Here is a 20,205-nt window from a genome sequence, read left to right as displayed (position 1 = left end):
GTGTGCTTGTGTGTTGTATATATGTTGGTGTGGTGAGCGATGCATGTGTGGGGTGTTTTCCTCTATTGTTTTCCATCCGATCTTTTGGGATATGATCTGTCACTGACCCTGGAACTTATCAGCTTGGCTGGGGCTGGCTGGCCAATGAGCTCTCAGGATTTACCTGTCTCTGTTTCCTTTTCCCCACCAAAGCTGAGGTTACAGATATGTGTGGCCAGCTAGGCATCTCAGCCCTGCTGCTTGTCTGGTAAGTGCTTTGCTGACTCAACCATCACCTAAGCCCCCCTCCCCCCCCCCCCCCATCGTACTTTTTGCGAGACAATCTCTCTCTCTCTAAACCTGGATCTCACTGTTCCAGCTAAACTGGCTAGCCAGGGAGTGCCTGGGACCTGCCCATCTCCACCTTCCCGCCTTCTGCTGCCTCCAGCACTGGAGTTGGCTATATGTCACTGCAACCAGCTTCAACAAGAGTGAGGAGAACATGAACTTGAGTCCCCATGTTTACTTACGCTGCAAGCATTTTGACAAACAAGTCACCTGTCTAACCCCCTTTGTGTACTTGTCTGCTGGAGCTGTTATCCTTTCAGTTGGAGGGAATGGGGTGCATTCTGTATGATCCCTTAAGTCTTAGTCAGGATAAAGAGAAAATAGAGCAAGAATTTCCAGCTGTGGTTTTGGGTACTTCTCAAGGAACATTTACCTAATGATCAGCTTAGAAAGCTTACCCAAATATCATTTCCCTTATAGCATTCTTTTTAAAGAATACATTTGTGAACTTTATCCCAAAATGAGCCATTTTTACATTGTTTTTGATGTATAAATGAATTAAGACTTTATTGATATTATAATTTATTCTATACTATCAGTTTTTAAATTTCAATTTTATAAATTTATATTTATAAATTCATCTCTAATGACTTTCTAATTTGGAAGCCTAATTCAGTCAGGTCAGTAGGAAACAGAAATTAATGATACAAGCAGTGTTTCATTTAGGTTTTATTTAAATTGGGATATGAGAAAGAAAGGAAGAATTTCAACAGTGGAGAAAGCATAAGTGCCAATTGTTGACAAGTGTGTACATTAGTACACAGCACATGATGAGCGCCCTGGCCCACATGCTTACCCTAGGTTCCGGCCCAGGTGTATTGGCATCTCATTTCTCTTGTTAGTTCATACAGAATGGTTAATAACATGAAGTAATCACTTGTTTAAAGGAAGCAAGAAGTTTGTTGAAGAAGCTGGTTTTCAGAGTCCTCTTCAAGACAGGGCCAGGGCAAATGTGTTCTTAAGTGCACATACCATATTTTCCCAGTTTCTCTCACAGGATCCATTTTTAACTTACACACAGTAGGTCTGTGCATTTTGAAACACTGAGTACCTGTTGTATTCCAAAGCCTTGGTAGCATAGGCAGCAGAGGAAACCTGCTGTCCAACCCCAGGAGGACCACAGTGTAGTGCTTGGCAGGGTTGTGTAAAGGTGAAGTACAGAGTTGTGAGAAGTGAGTGGAGTGTGGGGCCAGCTGACCTCATTGTTCTGAGGTAGGGCACCAGAGCTACTTCTAAAATCCCGCTGCTGACAGTGTGGCTAAGCTCAACACCATTTCTGCAGCTACAGAAGAGGAGCTTAGATGGAGGAGCCATGCTGCACATCTCCCAGAGATGTTCTTGGTGAGCAGAAATAACCTGAGGTCTAGACAAGAGTTAGTTTTATGTGATAATGGCCATGGAACGCTTAAAGCACATTCAAGTTAAGTGTGACATCTACAAGTGTGTTTGTTCTATGCAATCATGTCAATTAAATGGATAACACTACTTGGACAAAACTGGCCTGGAATTTTGGCTCCAGTTATATGGTGAAGAACTCCAGTGTATTAGTTATTTATCTGTTGCTATGATAAAGCACCATGCCCAAGACAACCTAAAAAAAGGAAGCACTTAATTGGGCTTATAGTTCCAGAGGGTTAGAGTCCATAATGGCAGAATGAAGGCATGGTAGCAAGAACATCTGAGAGCCCACATCTCCAGCTGCAAACAGGAGGAGTCAGAGAGCACACTAGAAATGGCATGGTCCTCTGAAAACCTTGAAGCTTACCCCAGTGACTCACCTGCTCTATACATTTGTACAGTTTCACCAACTAGGACCAAGCATTCAAATACATGAGCCTTTGAGTTCTGTTCTTATCCACCTCACTATAGCCAGCAGATTATTGAATGACAGGAAGGAGAGAGACTTCAAGTACTACCTCCTTGCATTATGGACCCCTAACCATAGTCTTGGTTTAAGGAATTTTTGACATCCTCAGGCCCTAGCCAGTAGTTATCAAGGAGGGTTGTACTGTTGTTTATAAATCTTCTGGGCTGTGCTGACTTGAGACCCTAGGTGAGACTCACTGACCAGGATACCTGTTTTCGTTGTACGAAGCTCTCTCAGTGGCCATGGCAGCATGGGACCCATGTGCTCAGTCATAAAAAGTAACATCAAAGAGAGCTTTGATTTGACTGGAGATTATTCAGCAAATAACTACTTTGCTACATCATCATCCAAAACTGAAATTGTTAAGTTGTCCAGCCAGTTCAATACCTCAGGCTACAAAATGAGATGATTTTCATGAAGTAATGCCATTAGTGTCTGCTTTATGTTGACAGTTCTTTTACACATATGGCCCTGGGAAAATGCTTTATGTCTCTAACCAAGTGTTGTACTTAAGCATGTATTTGACCACGTTTTTATTACTGTGTGTGTGTGTGTGTGTGTGTGTGTGTGTGTGTGCACGCATGCATGTGTGCATGGATGAATGTGTGCTGTAGTATGTGTGTGGAGGTCAGAGGGTAATATGAATCTGTTCTCTCCTCTTACCATAGGAGTCCCTAGAGGACCCAGTTTAGGTTGACAGGCTTATGAGCAAGTATCTTTACCTGTCCAGTCATCTCATCAGCCCTTGTGACCACACATATTTAAAAGATCATTTGACAATTCATGACATTTGTGCCTGTATTATTATAGCAAGCATTTGATTGACAGTCCCTACCCTTACTTATGTGGTCTTAGAGTTTCTGTTGCTGGGATAAACACATTACCAAAAGCAACTTGGGGGAGGGGGATGTATTTCATTTAACAATTCTCAGATCACAGTCTATCACTGATGGAAGTTGGGGCATGAACCTAGAGGAAAGAACTGACGCAGAAGCCATGGAGGAACACTAATTACTAGCTTGCTTCTCGTGAGTTGCTCAGCTTCCTACTGTATACCTCTAGAGTCACCTGCCCAGGTGTGGCATCACCCACACCTGTGTGTTACTGGTGTCCCCCCCCCCCCACACACACACACATCAATCATTAACCACAAAACTATTTCACAGGCTTGCCCACTGACCTTCTGTTGGGGGTAATTTCTCACCTGGTATATCAAGTTGACAAAAATCCAACTAGGACCTAGGTGTACAATATTCATTTTTAAATGCTCATTTTATTAACTATTAAATGGAGTTTACAGAGCATAATAAATAATATAAAAAAAACTGCTCTGTACGTACTGCTTGTATACATTATCCTCACAGGAAGATCTGGAAGAAACATTGTAACTCTATTTCCTAAGTAGAAACACTAACCATAGAATATATGGTTACTAGTTCAGGTTTCACAGTCCTTAATGGAAGCCAGAACTTTAAATGCTGGGAGTTCCGACTCTGTAATAATCCCATTTCTACTGCTTAACTGCAGTTGTGACTATGAACACAATATTTTCTGAGAGAGCTCAGAGGACAGGACTGTTGTGAAGATTCAGTGGTGAGGCTCCTGTTGAGTGATTGACAGTTTACTGTGGGTAGAGCCATTAGCATGCAGATTCCCACTCCATCCTTAAAGCTCATTTGAAGTTTGCTCAGGATATTCTCGTTACAGCATCTGTGAAAGCTCTGCTTACTGAAAACAACTTGGAGCTCTTCTGTATTCTCTGAGGTGGGGACTTCATGATCAATGGTATTTTAAAATGATATAGAAACTAAATTATATACATGCTGTTGAGCTTTCTGAAGGTGGCAGAAAGGAACTGGGGACCTGAGGATCTTGGAGGTCTCAAAGACTGGACAAGGACAGCCTTCTGCAAGGCCTCACTGCTTTCTGTGGAGATGTGGCCTTGAGACATTATGCAGTATGGGAACTAAAATTAGGACATAATTTTAAAAGCTCCAGCTTGGGTGGGAGAAACCTTTACTATGATATAAAATACAAAAGCTCTTTAAAAAACAACAAAACTATCTGTGTACGAACTTTTGTAAACTAATTCAAACCTGCAAGTGTAGCAAAAAAAATAATATCTTTCATTTATTTAAAAATTCTTATAAGCCAGGAGTGGTGGCGCACTCCTTTAATCCCAGTACTCGGGAGGCAGAGGCAGGTGGATTTCTGAGTTCGAGGCTAGCCTGGTCTACAAAGTGAGTTCCAGGACAGCCAGGGCTATACAGAGAAACCCTGTCTCAAAAAAACAAAACAAAACAAAAATAAAATAAAATAAAAATAAAAAATTCTTATAAGAAGATAAATATACAAGTAAAAAAAAAAACAACAACAACAAAACTCCAGTGTTTCATCAAACCTTCTCCTCTGGCTCAGGGAGCAATGAATAAGACAAGGCAGAGAGATTGTCAGAGATAGACATGATGGATGAGTCCAAGGAAACTGTCCCTAGACACAGCAGGCGCATGCAAAATGAACTCACAAAGACTATGGAAGCTTGTACAGTCAGTTTCTGCTCAGCTTGCACAAAACAGTTCCTGTTCAGTGGGGTACCATCACTGAGAAGGGGAAGTAGATATGGGCTCCTTACCCACAACCAAGATGCTACCTACAGTTGATACCTGCTTGAAAAGGAAACATCTGTGTTCTTTGATAGAGTCTTGCTGGGTATATTAACCACACTCCAGGTTAGACCCAGTGCCCATGGTATCTTTGTGGACTTTTTGTTTCATGTTGCTTTGTGTGGGCATTTATTTGTCTTACTAGTCTTTTACTTAAATACTTTGGCTTGTAATTTTGTGTTTTTATGGTGTGTGTGTGTGTGTGTGTGTGTGTGTGTGTGTGTGTGTATGTGTGTGTGTGAGACAGAGAGAGTTTTTGTTTTTGTATTGTATCTTGGAGTTTTTGTTTCTGTATTTTGTTTATTTTTTTAGAGAGAGAAAGAGTGTGGTGTTGTGAAGGGGGAGGATCTGGAAGGAGTTAGAGGAAATGAAAAACATGATCAGAACATACTGAGTGAAAAAGAATTCACTAGAAAAAAGAACAACAAAAGAAAGAAAATAGAAGGGAAAACAAATGAACAAACAACCCCCATCCAGTGGGGGCTGGAGACATGGCCCTGCAGTTCTGAGCATTGGTCCAGAGCCCAGCCCATGAATGAAATTCCACCACCCCCAGCAGGTTAGGTCATCGTGCCCCAGTTAACAGTGAAGACAACCACCCTATAGACATGCCCACAGGTCAGCCTGAGCTACACAATTCCCCAACTAAAATGCTCTTTGCAGGTGTTTCTAGCTTATCATTTAACTCTTCAGCCAGCCCAGTAAGACATTGTGATCTAGTTTCATATGATCTCGTTTCTGTGAGTAAACTCGCAGCTTTTCTGGCACCATTTTCTAAAAGGTTTTGGTATTTCTGTCGTCAGGTGAGTGTGGTTTAGATCTATCCCCACCTTCTCTTCCATTGATGCTCCTGTCTGCTTTTATAACAATACCGTGTGATTTCGTTACTGTGGCTTTTTTTAAACAATATTTTTTATTTTTGAAAATTATGTATTCTAATTCATTTCTTGAATTCTTAGTCTTGGATTTCATCAGGATCTTTGTCGTCTGGTACCATTATTCTAGGATTGGCAGTTTGGGGAGAAGACAACAGGAACCAAGTCAGTCACTTTGCTTGTTTGTTTGTGTTACTTTCCTTTCTTCATAATTGTAGCACTCTGAGGGCCTGGATGGTAGCATGCTTGGGATACCGTCCTCCTCTCCTAAGCTGGGCTGAGGGTGCAAAACTACTCCAGGTTCTTCCCTGGGAATAGAACACCTGCCACATCCATAGACACTACACAGGATCAACCCTTAATTGTCTCTAGTCTTTCTTTCCTGGGATTTCTTCTGTGATGGGTGTTCATGTCTTCTCAGTTTAATATCCTGTACCACTGTCTAGCTTTGCCTTCATCTTTGTATGGATCAGACTCTATCCCTGGCTTGGCTTGATACCAGTGGTCGGTACTGCATGTAGTTTAACTATGGAAACAACTAGTGCTTATTTGTGGGTGTGGTAGCTGAGGTGATCTTGTTCTGCGAGGTGGTACAAATCTGGGCAGGCAGGAATAGCTACTGGGTCCCATCCCTTTCTATGGGGCAGCCATATAAGAGGCCAGACCAGCTTCTGGGTCTAGTATGAAGTGTCTGATTTCCCAAGACATGGGCATAGGTAGACAGGGCAGCCCCTTGGTAATTTCTTGAAGACTGTATATGCTTCAGGTTTGATACAGAATTCTAATTCCCAAAAATACAAGAATGAGTTTGCCAAATTTTGTGTGTTAAATGATTTAGCCCCTACACCTACCCATACCCAGGGCCCATCAGGTTTTTATCATGTCTTTGACAGTACTGAGAGATAGCTGTTTTATATATATATACTCATTATAATGATAATATAGTTTGGGGATATTTTAATTTACAAATCATACATTAAAATAGAATCACCTCTCAAGTAGCTAGTGAGCCAAGTATTTGACATATCTAACTGCCAAGTACGCTGAGTTAATTGTCCAAGTGGCATGCTTTTGAATGGGGGGAGGGTTGCTAAGGCTCTGGGTGAGGTAGTAGCAAGAGTGCTGTATAACAGGTTCTGTCCGTATAACAGGTTCTGTCCCAGATGTGCATTCATACTCTCCACTGAAAAAGACTCTTACCCAGGTGTGCTGAGATTTCAGCATTTGCATGGCCATACTCGTGACATAGGTGTATTCACAATGGCCCCGGGGAATTAGGAAATGCATTTGAACAGATGATATGCCCCATGCCCCTTGTTCTAATTGAAGCTTAGTTTAGCCTGTCCTGTTTTATCAATATCTTTATCATCTTTGCCAAGAGTCTCCTGAGCAAGTGGCGCTGTGTGCTTAGTGTGGTAATCCATGGGACACAAACAGGAGGGCAGAGTGTCTGCAGATGGATGAATCTTTGGGTAATGTGAATTTCTGAGTCCTGACTTGTGAAATTCTCTTAAGGTTTCAGTTGTCCAAGGGTGGCTCAAAGCTTGGAGGCAGGAAGTAGGAGACGGCTTACAGTTTTTCTCAGGAGGAAATTTTTGGGGCTCAGCATTCTTTAGTCAGAATTCATAAACTCATTTGGTTCTGCTCATTTAGAGTCTGTCTGCCAGAGTGTGGAACAGGGCATCATGGTGGGACAAGCAGAGACAGCACCATCACACAGTTAAAACAAACTAAGGAGGTTTCTCATTCAAAACCCAGATAGTAGTTTGTTGTGTAGACAGCCATGATGTCCTCTGTGTGGTCTAAAACTGAGCCAGGCAGAACACTGTCAGCCCCTGGTACAGTGGATTGTTTTTTTTTTTTTTTTTTTTTCTTAGCCTGCAAGATAATGACCCTCAGATGAACTCCAGGGGAAAAGAATGGCCACTCTGTACTCCCTGCTGAGCCATTCTGACTCCTGCTTTGAGCTAACACTGCCATCCAGTAACATACTACTGATGGAAATCTTAATATACAGAAGCGCATGATGCAAATCAATGGACCGTAATCCACCATATCCTTATTTAAATCTCCCCTCCCCTGTGCACTGCCCTGCCTGGATGGCGTAGGCTGTGACCTGTGAGCTGGCATCTGTCCTCATCCACTGGGCACTTGAGAAATGTTTTTCTCTTTCTCCACCATCTTAAGAGATAACCACTGGGAGCCAGTCCATCCAGGATGCTGCTTCTGTGGTCGAGTGGCTCGTGTGGCTGAGCAGAGGGACTGTGCAGCTTACATCTTCACTAGTGTAGGCAGGGAGGCAGCAGCAAGGCTCTCCACTGGGCACCCTGCTTCCTCACAGCTCAACTTCACTTGGAGCTCATAGCTAAGTTGGTGTTCTTACTGTGAAATACACTGCATTTTTTAATTAGATATTTTCTTCATTTACATTTCAAATGCTATCCCCAAAGACCCCTATATCCTACCCGCTACTCCCCCCGCCGCCCTGCTCCCCAACCCACTCACTCCCACTTCCTGGCCCTGGCATTCCCCTGTACTGGGGCATATGATCTTTGAAATACCAAGGGCCTCTCCTCCCATTGATAGCTGGCTAGGCCATCCTCTGCTACATATGCAACTAGAGACACAGCTCTGGGAGTTACTGGTTAGTTCATATTGTTGTTCCTCCTATAGGTTTGCAGACCCCTTCAGCTCCTTGGGTACTTTCTCTAGCTCCTTCATTAGGGGCACTGTGTTCCATCCAATAGCTGACTGCGAGCATCCACTTCTGTGTTTGCCAGGCATTGCCATAGCCTCACAAGAGAGAGCTATATCAGGGTCCTGTCAGCAAAATCTTGCTGGCATATGAGTTACAGAGACAAGGTTCTGTGCTGAGATGGAAGGAAAGACCATCCAGAGACTGCCCCACCCGGGGATCCATCCCAAATACACTGCATTCTAAAGACAGTGTGTGAATTGTTTGCATGATACTTGTTAAAATGCTAATATTCTAGCTGCCGCACTTCCCTCCAGTGTCAGCTTCTTCCCTCCAGTGGCTCATTCCTGTTGATATCTTTCACGGTCAAGCCCACCCACATTCATGCACAGGTGGGGAGGTTCACAACCGCCCACCCGTACCTAAAGAGCTATTAGCAGCTGATGGCCACTGAGGGAGGCAGGGTCCGCTTTCTTCAGGGTTATGTCCCCTATTTGGTTCACCTTCTTTCTGTAGGTGGCTGACACCCATGCACATTTGGCCAAGGACTGTTTTTGGACTTGGGATTATTTGGAGAGGGGCATAAAGTTGGAAGGGAAAACATGGTGGGGATATTCTGAGGTTCTGGAGGGTGGATGTGATCAATGTATATTATATACATGTAAGACATTCTCAATGAGTACATTTTAAAACTTGTAAAACTTGAGAGAAGGCTTACTTAGTTCTTGGTTCCATGGGACTCAGTCTTTGGTCCTTGTGACCCTTGGTTCTGGGAGACTGGGGACAGGCCTGAGAAGCCTGCGCCTTGAGAAGCCCGTTTGCCCACTTCCTTCGAGTAAGCTTTGCCTCCTGAATTTGCAGAATCAGAGTGCTGCTGGCCCTGAGCCAGGCTCGGGAGCCATTCTATAGCCTCCTGCACAATGAAGACCAAAGTTAGTTTGTTTCTTTCCTTTTTACTTGATTAACTTGGATCTTGCTACATTTGAAATTCTGTGTAATGTTCTCTTTGTGTTCATGTAGCAGGGATGGCTGCACACCCTTGGCATCATTGGCACTGGGCAGATAACTCTGTGTGCTCAGTCTTGTTCCCTGTAGGCTCTCCTGGCCTTCCTTGGGGCAGCTCAGCTTTCCATGCTGTGCCTAACACAGCCTCTGCCAGAAACCCTTCCTCAGATGTACAGAGCCTCTCTCCCCTTTTAGGCCAATTACTCTGACATCTATTTACTTGATCTGTACTGTGATTCCTGTTGTCTTGGATACACCAAAAAAACCGAATACTTTCTAAGAGAGAAAAATGATAATAATCCAGAGTTTATCCAGCAAGCATTCCTTTCCTTTTGCTAGGCCCTGTATTAGGCATCTACTGTAGCAATAAATAAAACCTGGGACCTTCCATACTGATTGGTCACAGTCCTGGGTAGACAAGAGATTATGCAGGTGTCACATTATCCGTGCTGTGGAGAAGGGTGAAAGAGACAGGTTCAGGGAGAGTGAGACAGTAGGGCTATTGCAGGGGCGTTTACACCTTTCACCCCAGATGGCATACCCCATGTCCCCTGCTGTGCCTCTTGTCCCCTACCCTCCTTCTTCCTTTGTTCTTCCAGAATTACACATTTCCGTCGCTCACAGTTAGTCGTGTTTTCTAGACACGTTGTCTGGGCTCTGGTAAGTCTCCCTGCATAGCAACGCTAAGGAGACCATTGACAGTGGCACCTGATCTGGGCCCCAGTCTGTCTGTCTCTTGGGGCTGTTTGGCTATGTGCCTCCCTGCAGTCTGCCATTACACCTGTCTTCCTGGCAGCCTTGGCAGCCTTAGGTCATGGTCAACAACTCTGAGGTCATTGTTAAACCAAGACTTCTGCACAGCATATATTCTTATAGGCCAGTATTTTTCTCATAGTTTCTGACCGACTCCTAGTACAGTGTGGGCTAAGGTTTGCACCTGGCTCTGCATATCCCACAGAAGAACCCAGCAGTCTGTAGAATAAGTCCCCACTCAGACTCCCTTCCACCTCTCCTCTGTAGTTTTGTTTGGCATACATATCATTGCTGGTAATTTGGCTTCCTCATAAGCAAGTAATTAATATATTTTCGTAAAATATTGCAAAAGGAAAAGCAGAGAATATCCCGTGGGACTCCTAGTGGCAAACCTATGGCAGTTCCTAAATGGTTAATAATTACTGAGCGTGAGGTCCCTTAGCCCCTTCTCTTTCTAAAGCAATGCCCCTGAGATGCAGTGTGGTGGTACAGACCTGTAATCACCACACTGCAGAGGCAGAAGGAGTGAGAGTTCAAGACCAGCCAGGAGAACATAGAATATGAAACCAGCCTTGGGTGTGTAGCAAACCTGTCACCAACACATACTTCTAAGACATTTATTGCCGTTCTTGCCTCTATTATTGTCTCCAGTTAGAACAGTAGGACATGGCTATGTACTTAATGTGAACCCGTGTTGTGGGTAACCACTTGTGACCCTAAAGTATGCTTCATCCAGACTGACAGCGTGTTACTACACTTCAGTCTGTTCCATAGACAGCAGAGGGCAGGTGTGCTGATGTACATGGCTAACATGGTATTATAAATTCTTGTGGCAACAGCATTAGGGATCTGTGCTCCTGGGATGTATTGTCCTTGTCACAGAAATTGGTAGTCTTAGTGAATGGAGAATGTAGTCTAAATACTTGCTGTGGCCACAGCTCTAGCATATTGCCTGGTTAAAGACTCTCCTGAATGAACAGTATATATTCCTGAAAGAAAAATCTGAAGAATTTCACTATGGCAGCTTTTAAGTAGTAGTTGCTTTCAAACTGAAAATCCCATTATAGTTCAAATTGATGTAGGAGTTCTTTCAAAGATAACAGTTTTGTTGAGTATTTTGAGTTTTGTTGGTAGTTGTTTTCTTTTTAAATTTATTTGTATGTACAGGTGTTTTGCCTGTGTGTGTGTGTGTGTGTGTGTGTGTGTGTGTGTGTGTGTGTGTGTGTTTGTGTGTGTATGTGTGTGTGTGTGTGTGAGTGTACCACATAGATACTTGGTGCCTGCAGACACCAGAAAAGGGTGTGTGATTCCTTAAAATGGAATTACAGGTGCTTGCAAGCCAGCATGTGGGTGCTGGGAACCAAACCCAGGACCGACCTATAGAAGAGAAACCAGTGCTGTTTACTGCTATCCTCCTGCCTCAGTATTTCAGGTACTAGGATTATAAGCACATATTGTAGTCCTTGAGTATTACATCTGAATGTCCCTTAGCAGGCAGCTAGAAATCTGGCAGCTCTTGTCACCTTGGCAAGCTGAGTTATTGCCATCTGCTGTAGAAAGCTGACCTGGCCGGCTTGTCCTTCCCTACCATAGGACTGCTGTCCTGATCTCTGGGATGGGCTTGGAATCCTGCCTACCAGGCCTGGCTTCTAACGGCCTACAATTGAAGCTGGAGACCCCCTGTTACTGAAAGCACAGTCTGTCTTGCTTCTTTCTCTGCAAAGGCCTTGAAAATGCTCCCTCTGTCAAGGGTTGCTTTTGAAAAAGTCTTCCAATGTATAGGAGGTATCACAATTTCTTTCATGTCAGTGTTCTGGGCAAGTTTGAATTGTATAATAGAGGGTTTCAGCTTTGCTTCTGTTTTGATAATTTGTTAGTATTTTCTCACTTAATTTCCAAAACACTTCAGGCTTTAGGACAGCACGTTGTATCCAGCTGTTGGCTAGAGTGTGATGGTTTGTTAGGTCACAGTATGGCTACTGGGTTATGAGTCAGATAACCGAAGTAGATGTACCAGCACACAGAAGCGTGTATGAAGGTTCTTTAGAATGAGGTGATCTGGCCTTCTTCTGAGGAACAGGACAGATTGAGGGAGTTATAATCATCACAGCACTGAAGACAAATGGCCTGTTTATTTGCTCTGAAAATACCAGGGGTCAGAGCAGTGGTCAGTGGACATGGCCACTGCTTTGCGCTGTCGTGACAATGCACATTTTTGTAATGTGTCTGTATGTGGGTGTGCCTATACTCAGGTCAATGGCAACATGGCTTCCTTTCCACTATCACTGGCATTAAAAATGAAGTATGTTTTCTTTTTTTTCCCCCAGAACAAGCCTGCCATCACCTATGTTCTCCAGAAACGATTTCAGCATCTGGAGCATCCTCAGAAAATGCATTGGGATGGTGAGTTAACGCTGCTTCCTCATTGCTAGGGTCTGTGCAGTCTCTGTGAGTGCAGTATGGGAGATGTGTTGGATCATCTCTGCTGCATTGTCATGGCAGGGTCTAATCTGGGAGAGGGAGGACTGTGGCAGCATTTCCTGTGGCACTGCCTCCTGGACTCTGCCACCTGATGAAGGCTAGAAGCCTCTTCCTAGCATGACACCTCAGATGTTAGTATGGCCACCAAAAATGATGGTAACTGAATAACATGGCTCTCAAGATACTGAGGCTTCAGTCTGAGCAATATACTGTGGATGCCACCACTCTGTGCCTCCTGGTGTGCTGCCAGAACCTTTCCTGCACGCCCGTCTGATGCCAGAGTCTCTTCAGCCACTATGCTCCCTACATTCTTCTAGTGCTTCTTTGCCCTGTCAGTGGAGACTTCCTAAGTGCCGCTTCCAAAGTGCTCATCCCAGAAATAGTCAGCATAAACCCGTGTCTTCTGCATCCTTCACAGAGAGTAGTTCAGCTAGGCTTTGTGACGCTATTTCATGACTTTCATGTCAGCCTGGCTACTCTTCTAGGTGAGACCTGGGCAAGGTACCACTCCTAGCTTGAACTCGAGAGATGTGTGCAAACATATGTAGTTTATACAAAATGTCTAGGTATCTGCTAGACCAGCACAGTGCTCAATACAGAGTAGTCCTTATATCAGCAGAAAGGCCAGCTGAGAGTCAGAAAGTGGGCTTCAGTCTCCTTCAGTCAGGTTAGGATTCAAGGCAGCAAACATGGCAAATATGTAATTAAATTAGATGACGATTATATACCTACTACACTGTAGGCTAATAAAAGTCACTTGTTACTGACGTTAATACTCCCTTTATAACTAACAATTCAAAAAAATTTTTGTGGAGTATTTTTCAGACCTTCAATAGATGTATTTATCTTTGTCATACAACATGTAGCTGTGTGTCTATGTGTGCTTCTAAAGTGAAAGCCAGTTTCACAAGAGAATAATTATCATTACCACAGTGATTTTTTTTTCTACTATTAAAGCAACACTGATGTCAACTCATTAAACTGATTTCATAACTTGCTGTTTAAACAAAACCCATGGTTTGGAACTGGCTTTCATTTTAGAAGCACACATAGACACACAGCTACATGTTGTATGACAAAGATAAATACATTTATTGAAGGTCTGTTCTGTGTCTCTATAGAATCGGTGCCACGTCTGCCTTGAGACCATGTGGGAAAGGAGTTTGTATGAACACAGTATGTGTGGCTGGTCTTTCTGAACATTATAGAAAACACAACTTGTTGTATGTCTCTTGTCTGAGCCCGTTTCCTGTCTCAGCAGATGTTGGGTCCGTGGTGGCATCAGGTGTGGTAGATGTTGTGGGGATCACTAACAGTATGTCTGTTTGTCTTTATCAAGTTCCTTTCTACATTAGAACTGATCTTTCTAAGTTAGGAGATGACGTCATGTTAGATGAAACCTGTTCTTGTTCTCTCCAGAGTGTGGCAATGCTTTTATTTTTAGGTACAGAGCTACAGGTACAAATAAACATGCAGATGAATCATAAGTCAAGGAGAGCAAATACAAACAGTTGTGTGGGTCGGTAGCACTCCAGAGTGTTCTGAAACCTGTCTGTGGGTCTGGATGATTGAGGCTGATAAAGCACGGACAGAGAGCTACAAGGAAGTAAGACCTTGGAAGGTGACCCTCTGACGTTCTAGATTCATTAACATGGGTTTACGGACATCACCAGCATCTGGAATGTTCTCGGTTGCTGACTGTGTAAGGCCTCTGGGGCTGCAGGAAGAGTCAGCAGATGGAAGTGCTGGACAACATCAGAGGAGGAAGTGGAGATACCAGCAGAGGAGTGCAAAGGGTGCTACCATAGCTAAAATTGTATTTTTCGATATAACTCACTCTAATGTATACCTGTTTTACCCTGCCCCAAAGAAAATAAGTAAAGACTTAGAAAATAGTAGCATGCATACATTTTGATATCCTTAAAGAATTTTTTTTTTTAAAAACCCTTTACATCATGCCCATGATTCTGTTACAATCATGTTACAATGTTAAAATGTTACATGTAACAATCTGTTAAAGATCAATTGAAAAGCCATGTAGGTACCTTCAGCTGTCATATTTCTTCCCTGAGCATTATGCAGTCTCTTAATCTGATGATAAGATGTTGGTTGGTTGGTTGGTTGGTTGGTTTTTTTGGTTGGTTTCTTTCTCAAGATGGGGTCTTGCTATGCAGCTCAGGCTGGCTTTGACCTCTGAGTCCTCCTGCCTCTGCCTCCCAAAAGTTCACCAGTATGCCTGGCTTAGAAGTTTTAAAAATAGCAGAGAAGATGTGACTCTGTCTGACCTACATACACTGTCCCTGCGGACTAGGCCATACTGACAGTGTGTGAGCACCGCTGGCATCAGCCTCACAGCTCAACACTGATCTCAAGGCTTTCTTAGTTAATGGCCTACTGATACAGTGATGGGCAGTGTAATTGGAAATGTGGGTTTTCAAAGTCACAGGAGGCAGAGGTAGACAGACCTCTGTGAATTGGAGTGGCCTACCTAGTGAGTTCCAGGCCAGCTGTGGTTACACAGTGAGATCCTGTCTCAAATTAAAATATAAACAATACTCATAGGAGATACTTATCTGCTAGGGATGGTAGGGCTCTAATTCTGTGTCCAGTAAGAAAAGTCTTTCTTTTCTCAGTTTGGGTATTTATTACTGTGTACATAGTAATCCAACACCTCTACAACAGGGCTCGCTAAGTCTTTCCTCCCCGTGACCCCAATACATCATACTTTGCTTTGTTTCTAAAAAGTATAGAATCTCACATTTCTCACACCTATGAAGTCCTTTCTTTTCCTTTCCCAATTTGTTGTGGACAGGCTTTTGTTACTAGGTATCCAATTACATTGTATGAAATAAATACTTTATATAACTAAAATTCGATATAAATCTCTTTGTGACTAGAGCTTTCAGTAAGCAGTACCCCTCTTCCCAGTACTCTCAAATCATTTGCTCTATTGTCTTCATGCAAATGTGTCCTTACACCTGGGTCCCCTTCTCCTGTCCCCGGCTTCTGAGCTTTGTCAGCGGACCCAGCTTCAGGTTCAGCTTTGGGAGGCCTGTTCACAGCACTTGGGCCAAGGCAAAGAGCCCTTGTCTTTGATGTCCCCTCTACATCCCCTGAATTGCAGGCAACACTGTGACCTTAGTGCTTAGTTACTTTAAGAGGTGGGGAAGGTCTGCTTTATGGTGAATGCCCACTTTTACAAATGAAAATTCTGTAATACTCTGCAGGGCTCTGGGGAGGCCATTTCCACGGAGATGTTCTTGCTGTCATCGTTGGTTGGCTAAGTACACAAGCAGGGTGCTTTCGAATAGTTCAAAAGCATAAAGTTCCATTTCCCTTACACTTGTGTTTCTCTTCTCTATCTTTACAGAAATTAATTAATTGCATTGAACCAATTTTTATCCCTGAAAGTATTTTATTGATTTTGTATTACACTATCACAAAATGTGTCTAAAAGGAATGTTAACTTTGTACCACTATTATAAACAGTGTATCAGTGGTAACATTATGGCTGGAATATTTCTAAAATATCAGCATAAAACATAGAATACTGTTTGTGTGTGAGTGAGGTGGTCCTGGTACAGTTGGACTGGCACATCTGAGCGACCATCTCCAAGTGCAAAAATGATAGTAGAATGTAGGGCAGTTATGTTACTTTTATAGATACCAAGCTTGAGAAACCCTTTGCACATTAATAAACAGATGGGAGTAGGAGTTTGTGGGATTGTTAATATCTAGGATTGTCATTCAGTTCTTTGTCCCTTCTCAGCTATATGCCAAAAATTAGAGTGCATTATCAAAAATAATTTGTTATGATCTATAAGCTGACAAATCAATTAGGACTCCTTCCACTGTTTGTATAAACTGAACTTTGGAAAACTTATAGAGAGGACTTTGTTCCCTTTTGTTCCCAAGATGTAGGCCTTGTGGCCTGGGGATGTTACAGGAGGCTCTCCCAGGTTCTCCCATCCGCACCCCAAAACTTCTTTGACCCAGTGTTACCCAGCCCTTTAGAAGGGATTGGGAAACTTCCCCTGGAGGCATACTTTTGCCAAGTTAGTATTTTTTTGATGAAAGTGTTTTGTGTTCCCTTGGGCTCTGAGATGTGTTAGTGACTTTCCTACCACTGAGACCAGTGATGTGATATGAACATGAGGGATGAAAGATTGGCCTGGGCTTCTGGTTCCAGAGGCTTTAGTCAGAGGCTGGCTGTACCCTTAACATGAGGCAGACTGTCATTGTACTTGGAGTGGCAGAAGACACTGCTCACTCGGGGCAGTCAGAAAACAGATGAGAGGGGTCAGGGACAGGACACGCTTGGAGGACTCTCTTCAAGGACCTGCTTCCTTCATTGGCATCATATGCCACCAGTCCTACGTGCTGCTACCAGGTTCGGAATGCACCAGTGAAATCAGAGTTCTTCTAGCTGATGGTAGTCACCTGTCAGTGACAAGGCCTTCAACACAGAGCCATAACCACTTCTGTCAATCTACACATGTACTTCACTAGGTAGAGAATGGGGAAAGACGGGAGCTTTGCCACACCTGCAGTGCTGACTTGAGACACATCACCACCACCTCCAGAGTAGCATGATCTAAATCAGAATCTCTCCTCGGAGAACTGCTAGACGTCACCCCAGTGGGCCTCACCTCCATAGCTGAAGTGGGGGAAGCTATGGAGAAGTAGATGAGTGGTACCTTGCATGAAAGAGGCTGTGCCCAGACTCCCAGATAGCGAGTTCTGAGGGCTTTCACACTTAGGAACAAAAAAATGTTTACAGTAATTCAGGGGGGGAGGTGTGTCTTGTATGTTTACTTTTTAAATGATAAGCCTGGCAGGGCCACGTGGCTAGCCCAGGCCTGCCAGAGCTGAGAGGAGAGTAAATGTGCATGGGTGGAATATGGAAACAAATACCAGGTGAAGACTGACTGTGGCTTGGCACTGGCAGCCAGGGCTTGCCTTCCACATTCCCCCAGCACTGCAACTCATCGCCCCTCAGCTCAGCCCCATGCAGCAGTCCCTCAGTTTCCTTCCTTTCCCTGTAGCTTCTCAGTGTTCTCTCTCCTGCCTGCCTCCCTGTTGATAGTACTAAGGTGCCCCATGCAGTTGGCTCAACACCCAGACACTCGCCACTTTTCCTGCCCCGCTGTCTTCCATGTGCCCTTCACATGTCTGTGAGGATCGAGGTGAGGCAGCTGCAGCTGCCACCAGAACAGCTTTGTTTCTAGAGTGCCTTGCTGTGTGCGTCCTAGCCTTGCTGCTCAGGGCACTGCGGACAGTGCATGCGGATGGCAAGGTCATTGACAAGCCCTAGACAATGACAAGCCAATGACAAGCCCTAGAGCATGAATCATTTCCAGGAGTGAGTCCCCAGCTGAGTGGCACTAGTTAGAGCGTGGCAGGTGATCCTCCATGGCTCTAGATGGAAGGGATGTGTCACTACCGCAGCCTTCATGCTACATGGAGAAAGGATCCAGGGCCAGGTTCATCTCCCACTTTCTTCCTCCTAAGGAACAGCCAAAACTGCGGCTTTTCCGGACTGTTCCTGAAGAACCCAGAAGGCAGTGGAGTGCTTGGGTCACACACGGCTCCTGAGTGGCTGCCTGAGCCACAGGGGAGGCAGATTTAGCAGGCACCCAGGGTTTCTGTCCATAACCCACAGCTGAGCTATTTGCACAGATAGATCTGAAGACGGGAGACTTACTGTTTAGAAAATGGCCTGGACTTCAGCTGAGCTCAAAGCAGCTTTGCCTATGGGTTGTGCATGGTGCTAGAATGAAGGGATGGCCTTCCTCTGTCTCTTCACAGCCCATCAGCGGATAAGCAGTCTCAGTGAGGAGTGTCTTCAGTTGATCACTGGGGTTTACTTCCGTGCATGTATCAATTTAAACTTTGTTTTGCTAGGTCACAAGGTAGAGTTGCCTGGAATGAATATTTAATTTTTCCATCTGACTGCAGCTCAGTGATAAAAAGTGTTCCAGCTAATGTCTCTTCCTGAAGCTGACCTTCGGCATACACGTTTCCTTATTACTGGGACATAGGCACATGCTAATTTGTTTATATAATAGCTGAGGGATACCACAACCAGGTTTGTCTGCTGGATTAGAAGAAGCAACAGTGCATTTCAATTGCCAAGGACTAGGAGGGATGGAGGGGAAATGTACATTGTGTAACTGTTTTTATTACCTACATTGTAAGTTTTAGAGACCAAAATAAGTTTAAGATTATTTTTAATTAACTCCAGACAGTGGAGGAAATAAACTTGCCATCCAGTTGGCATGCTTTAAAATAGCTTGCTGTGTGCTCTTGAGAGAGGTCAGAGCTGTTTTCATGGCCATCTGAAGTGTGTGCACACATTTCTCTCTGTCCCCCGCCCCCCAGTGTGTGTGTGTGTGTGTGTGTGTGTGTGTGTGTATGTGTGTGTATGTGTGTGTGAGTGTGTGTGTATGTGTATGTGTGTGTGATTTTTGAGACAGGGTTTCACACTGTATCCCTGGACCAGACTGCCCTTCATTCCCAGAGATCTACCTGCCTCTACCTACAGAATGCTGGGGTAAAGGCGTGAGCTGCCACATCTAGCTCCTCCTTTAATCTCTTTTATTTGGCTAAGATAGTGGCTTCCCATTTTCTTGAATGTTTACCTTCTGAGTCCCTGTAATAAAGATGTGTTTTAATGCGTTAAAGAGTGTAAACTCTTATTGACAGTATCTTTTGCCTTACAGAAGCTTTGCAATTTTATGAGGTCCCATTTGTCGATTCTCGATCTTACAGCACAAGCCATTGCTGTTCTATTCAGGAATTTTTCCCCTGTGCCCATATCTTCGAGGCTTTTCCCCACTTTCTCCTCTATAAGTTTCACTGTCTCTGGATTTATGTGGAGTTCCTTGATCCATTTAGATTTGACCTTAGTACAAGGAGATAAGAATGGATCAATTCACATTCTTCTACATGATAACCACCAGTTGTGCCAGCACCATTTGTTGAAAATGCTGTCTTTTTTTCCACTGGATGGTTTTAGCTCCCTTGTCAAAAGACACTGTCAATAAGACAAAAAGGCCACCAACAGATTTCAAAAGGATCTTTACCAATTCTAAATCAGATAGGGGACTAATATCCAACATATATAAAGAACTCAAGAAGGTGGACTCCAGAAAATCAAATAACCCCATTAAAAAATGGGGCTCAGAACTGAACAAAGAATTCTCACCTGAGGAATACCGAATGGCAGAGAAGCACCTGAAAAAATGTTCAGCATCCTTAATCATCAGAGAAATGCAAATCAAAACAACCCTGAGATTCCATCTCACATCAGTCAGAATGGCTAAGATCAAAAATTCAGGTGACAGCAGATGCTGGTGAGGATGTGGAGAAAGAGGAACACTTCTCCATTGTTGGTGGGATTACAAGCTGGTACAACCACTCTGGAAATCAGTCTGGTGGTTCCTCAGAAAATTGGACATAGTACTACCGGAGGATCCCGCAGTACCTCTCCTGGGCATATATCCAGAAGATGTATCAACTGGTAATAAGGACACATGC

General features: G+C 43.8%; 1 protein-coding gene across 26 annotated transcripts in view; it reads left to right on the top strand.

The window, feature by feature from the left end:
• The window catches only part of Osbpl1a (oxysterol binding protein-like 1A), a 187,974-nt gene that overhangs the window by 140,964 nt on the left and 26,805 nt on the right, over positions 1–20,205 (top strand). For 25 of the 26 annotated variants that reach the window (NR_045524.1, XM_006526144.4, XM_006526143.4 and 22 more), the window contains one exon: positions 12,513–12,588. Coding sequence is in view for 25 of the 26 variants with exons in the window: in XM_006526144.4 (XP_006526207.1) it covers positions 12,513–12,588 (76 nt within the window). In the remaining variant the exon portion in view is untranslated. Of the gene's footprint in view, positions 1–197; positions 248–12,512; positions 12,589–20,205 lie in introns of those variants that run through there. The other variant, XM_030250569.1, reaches the window with a different exon arrangement.

Source organism: Mus musculus, chromosome 18 (assembly GCF_000001635.26).
Source record: "Mus musculus strain C57BL/6J chromosome 18, GRCm38.p6 C57BL/6J".
Taxonomy (NCBI): Eukaryota; Metazoa; Chordata; class Mammalia; order Rodentia; family Muridae; genus Mus; species Mus musculus.
This window is presented reverse-complemented; position numbering and strand designations above follow the sequence as displayed.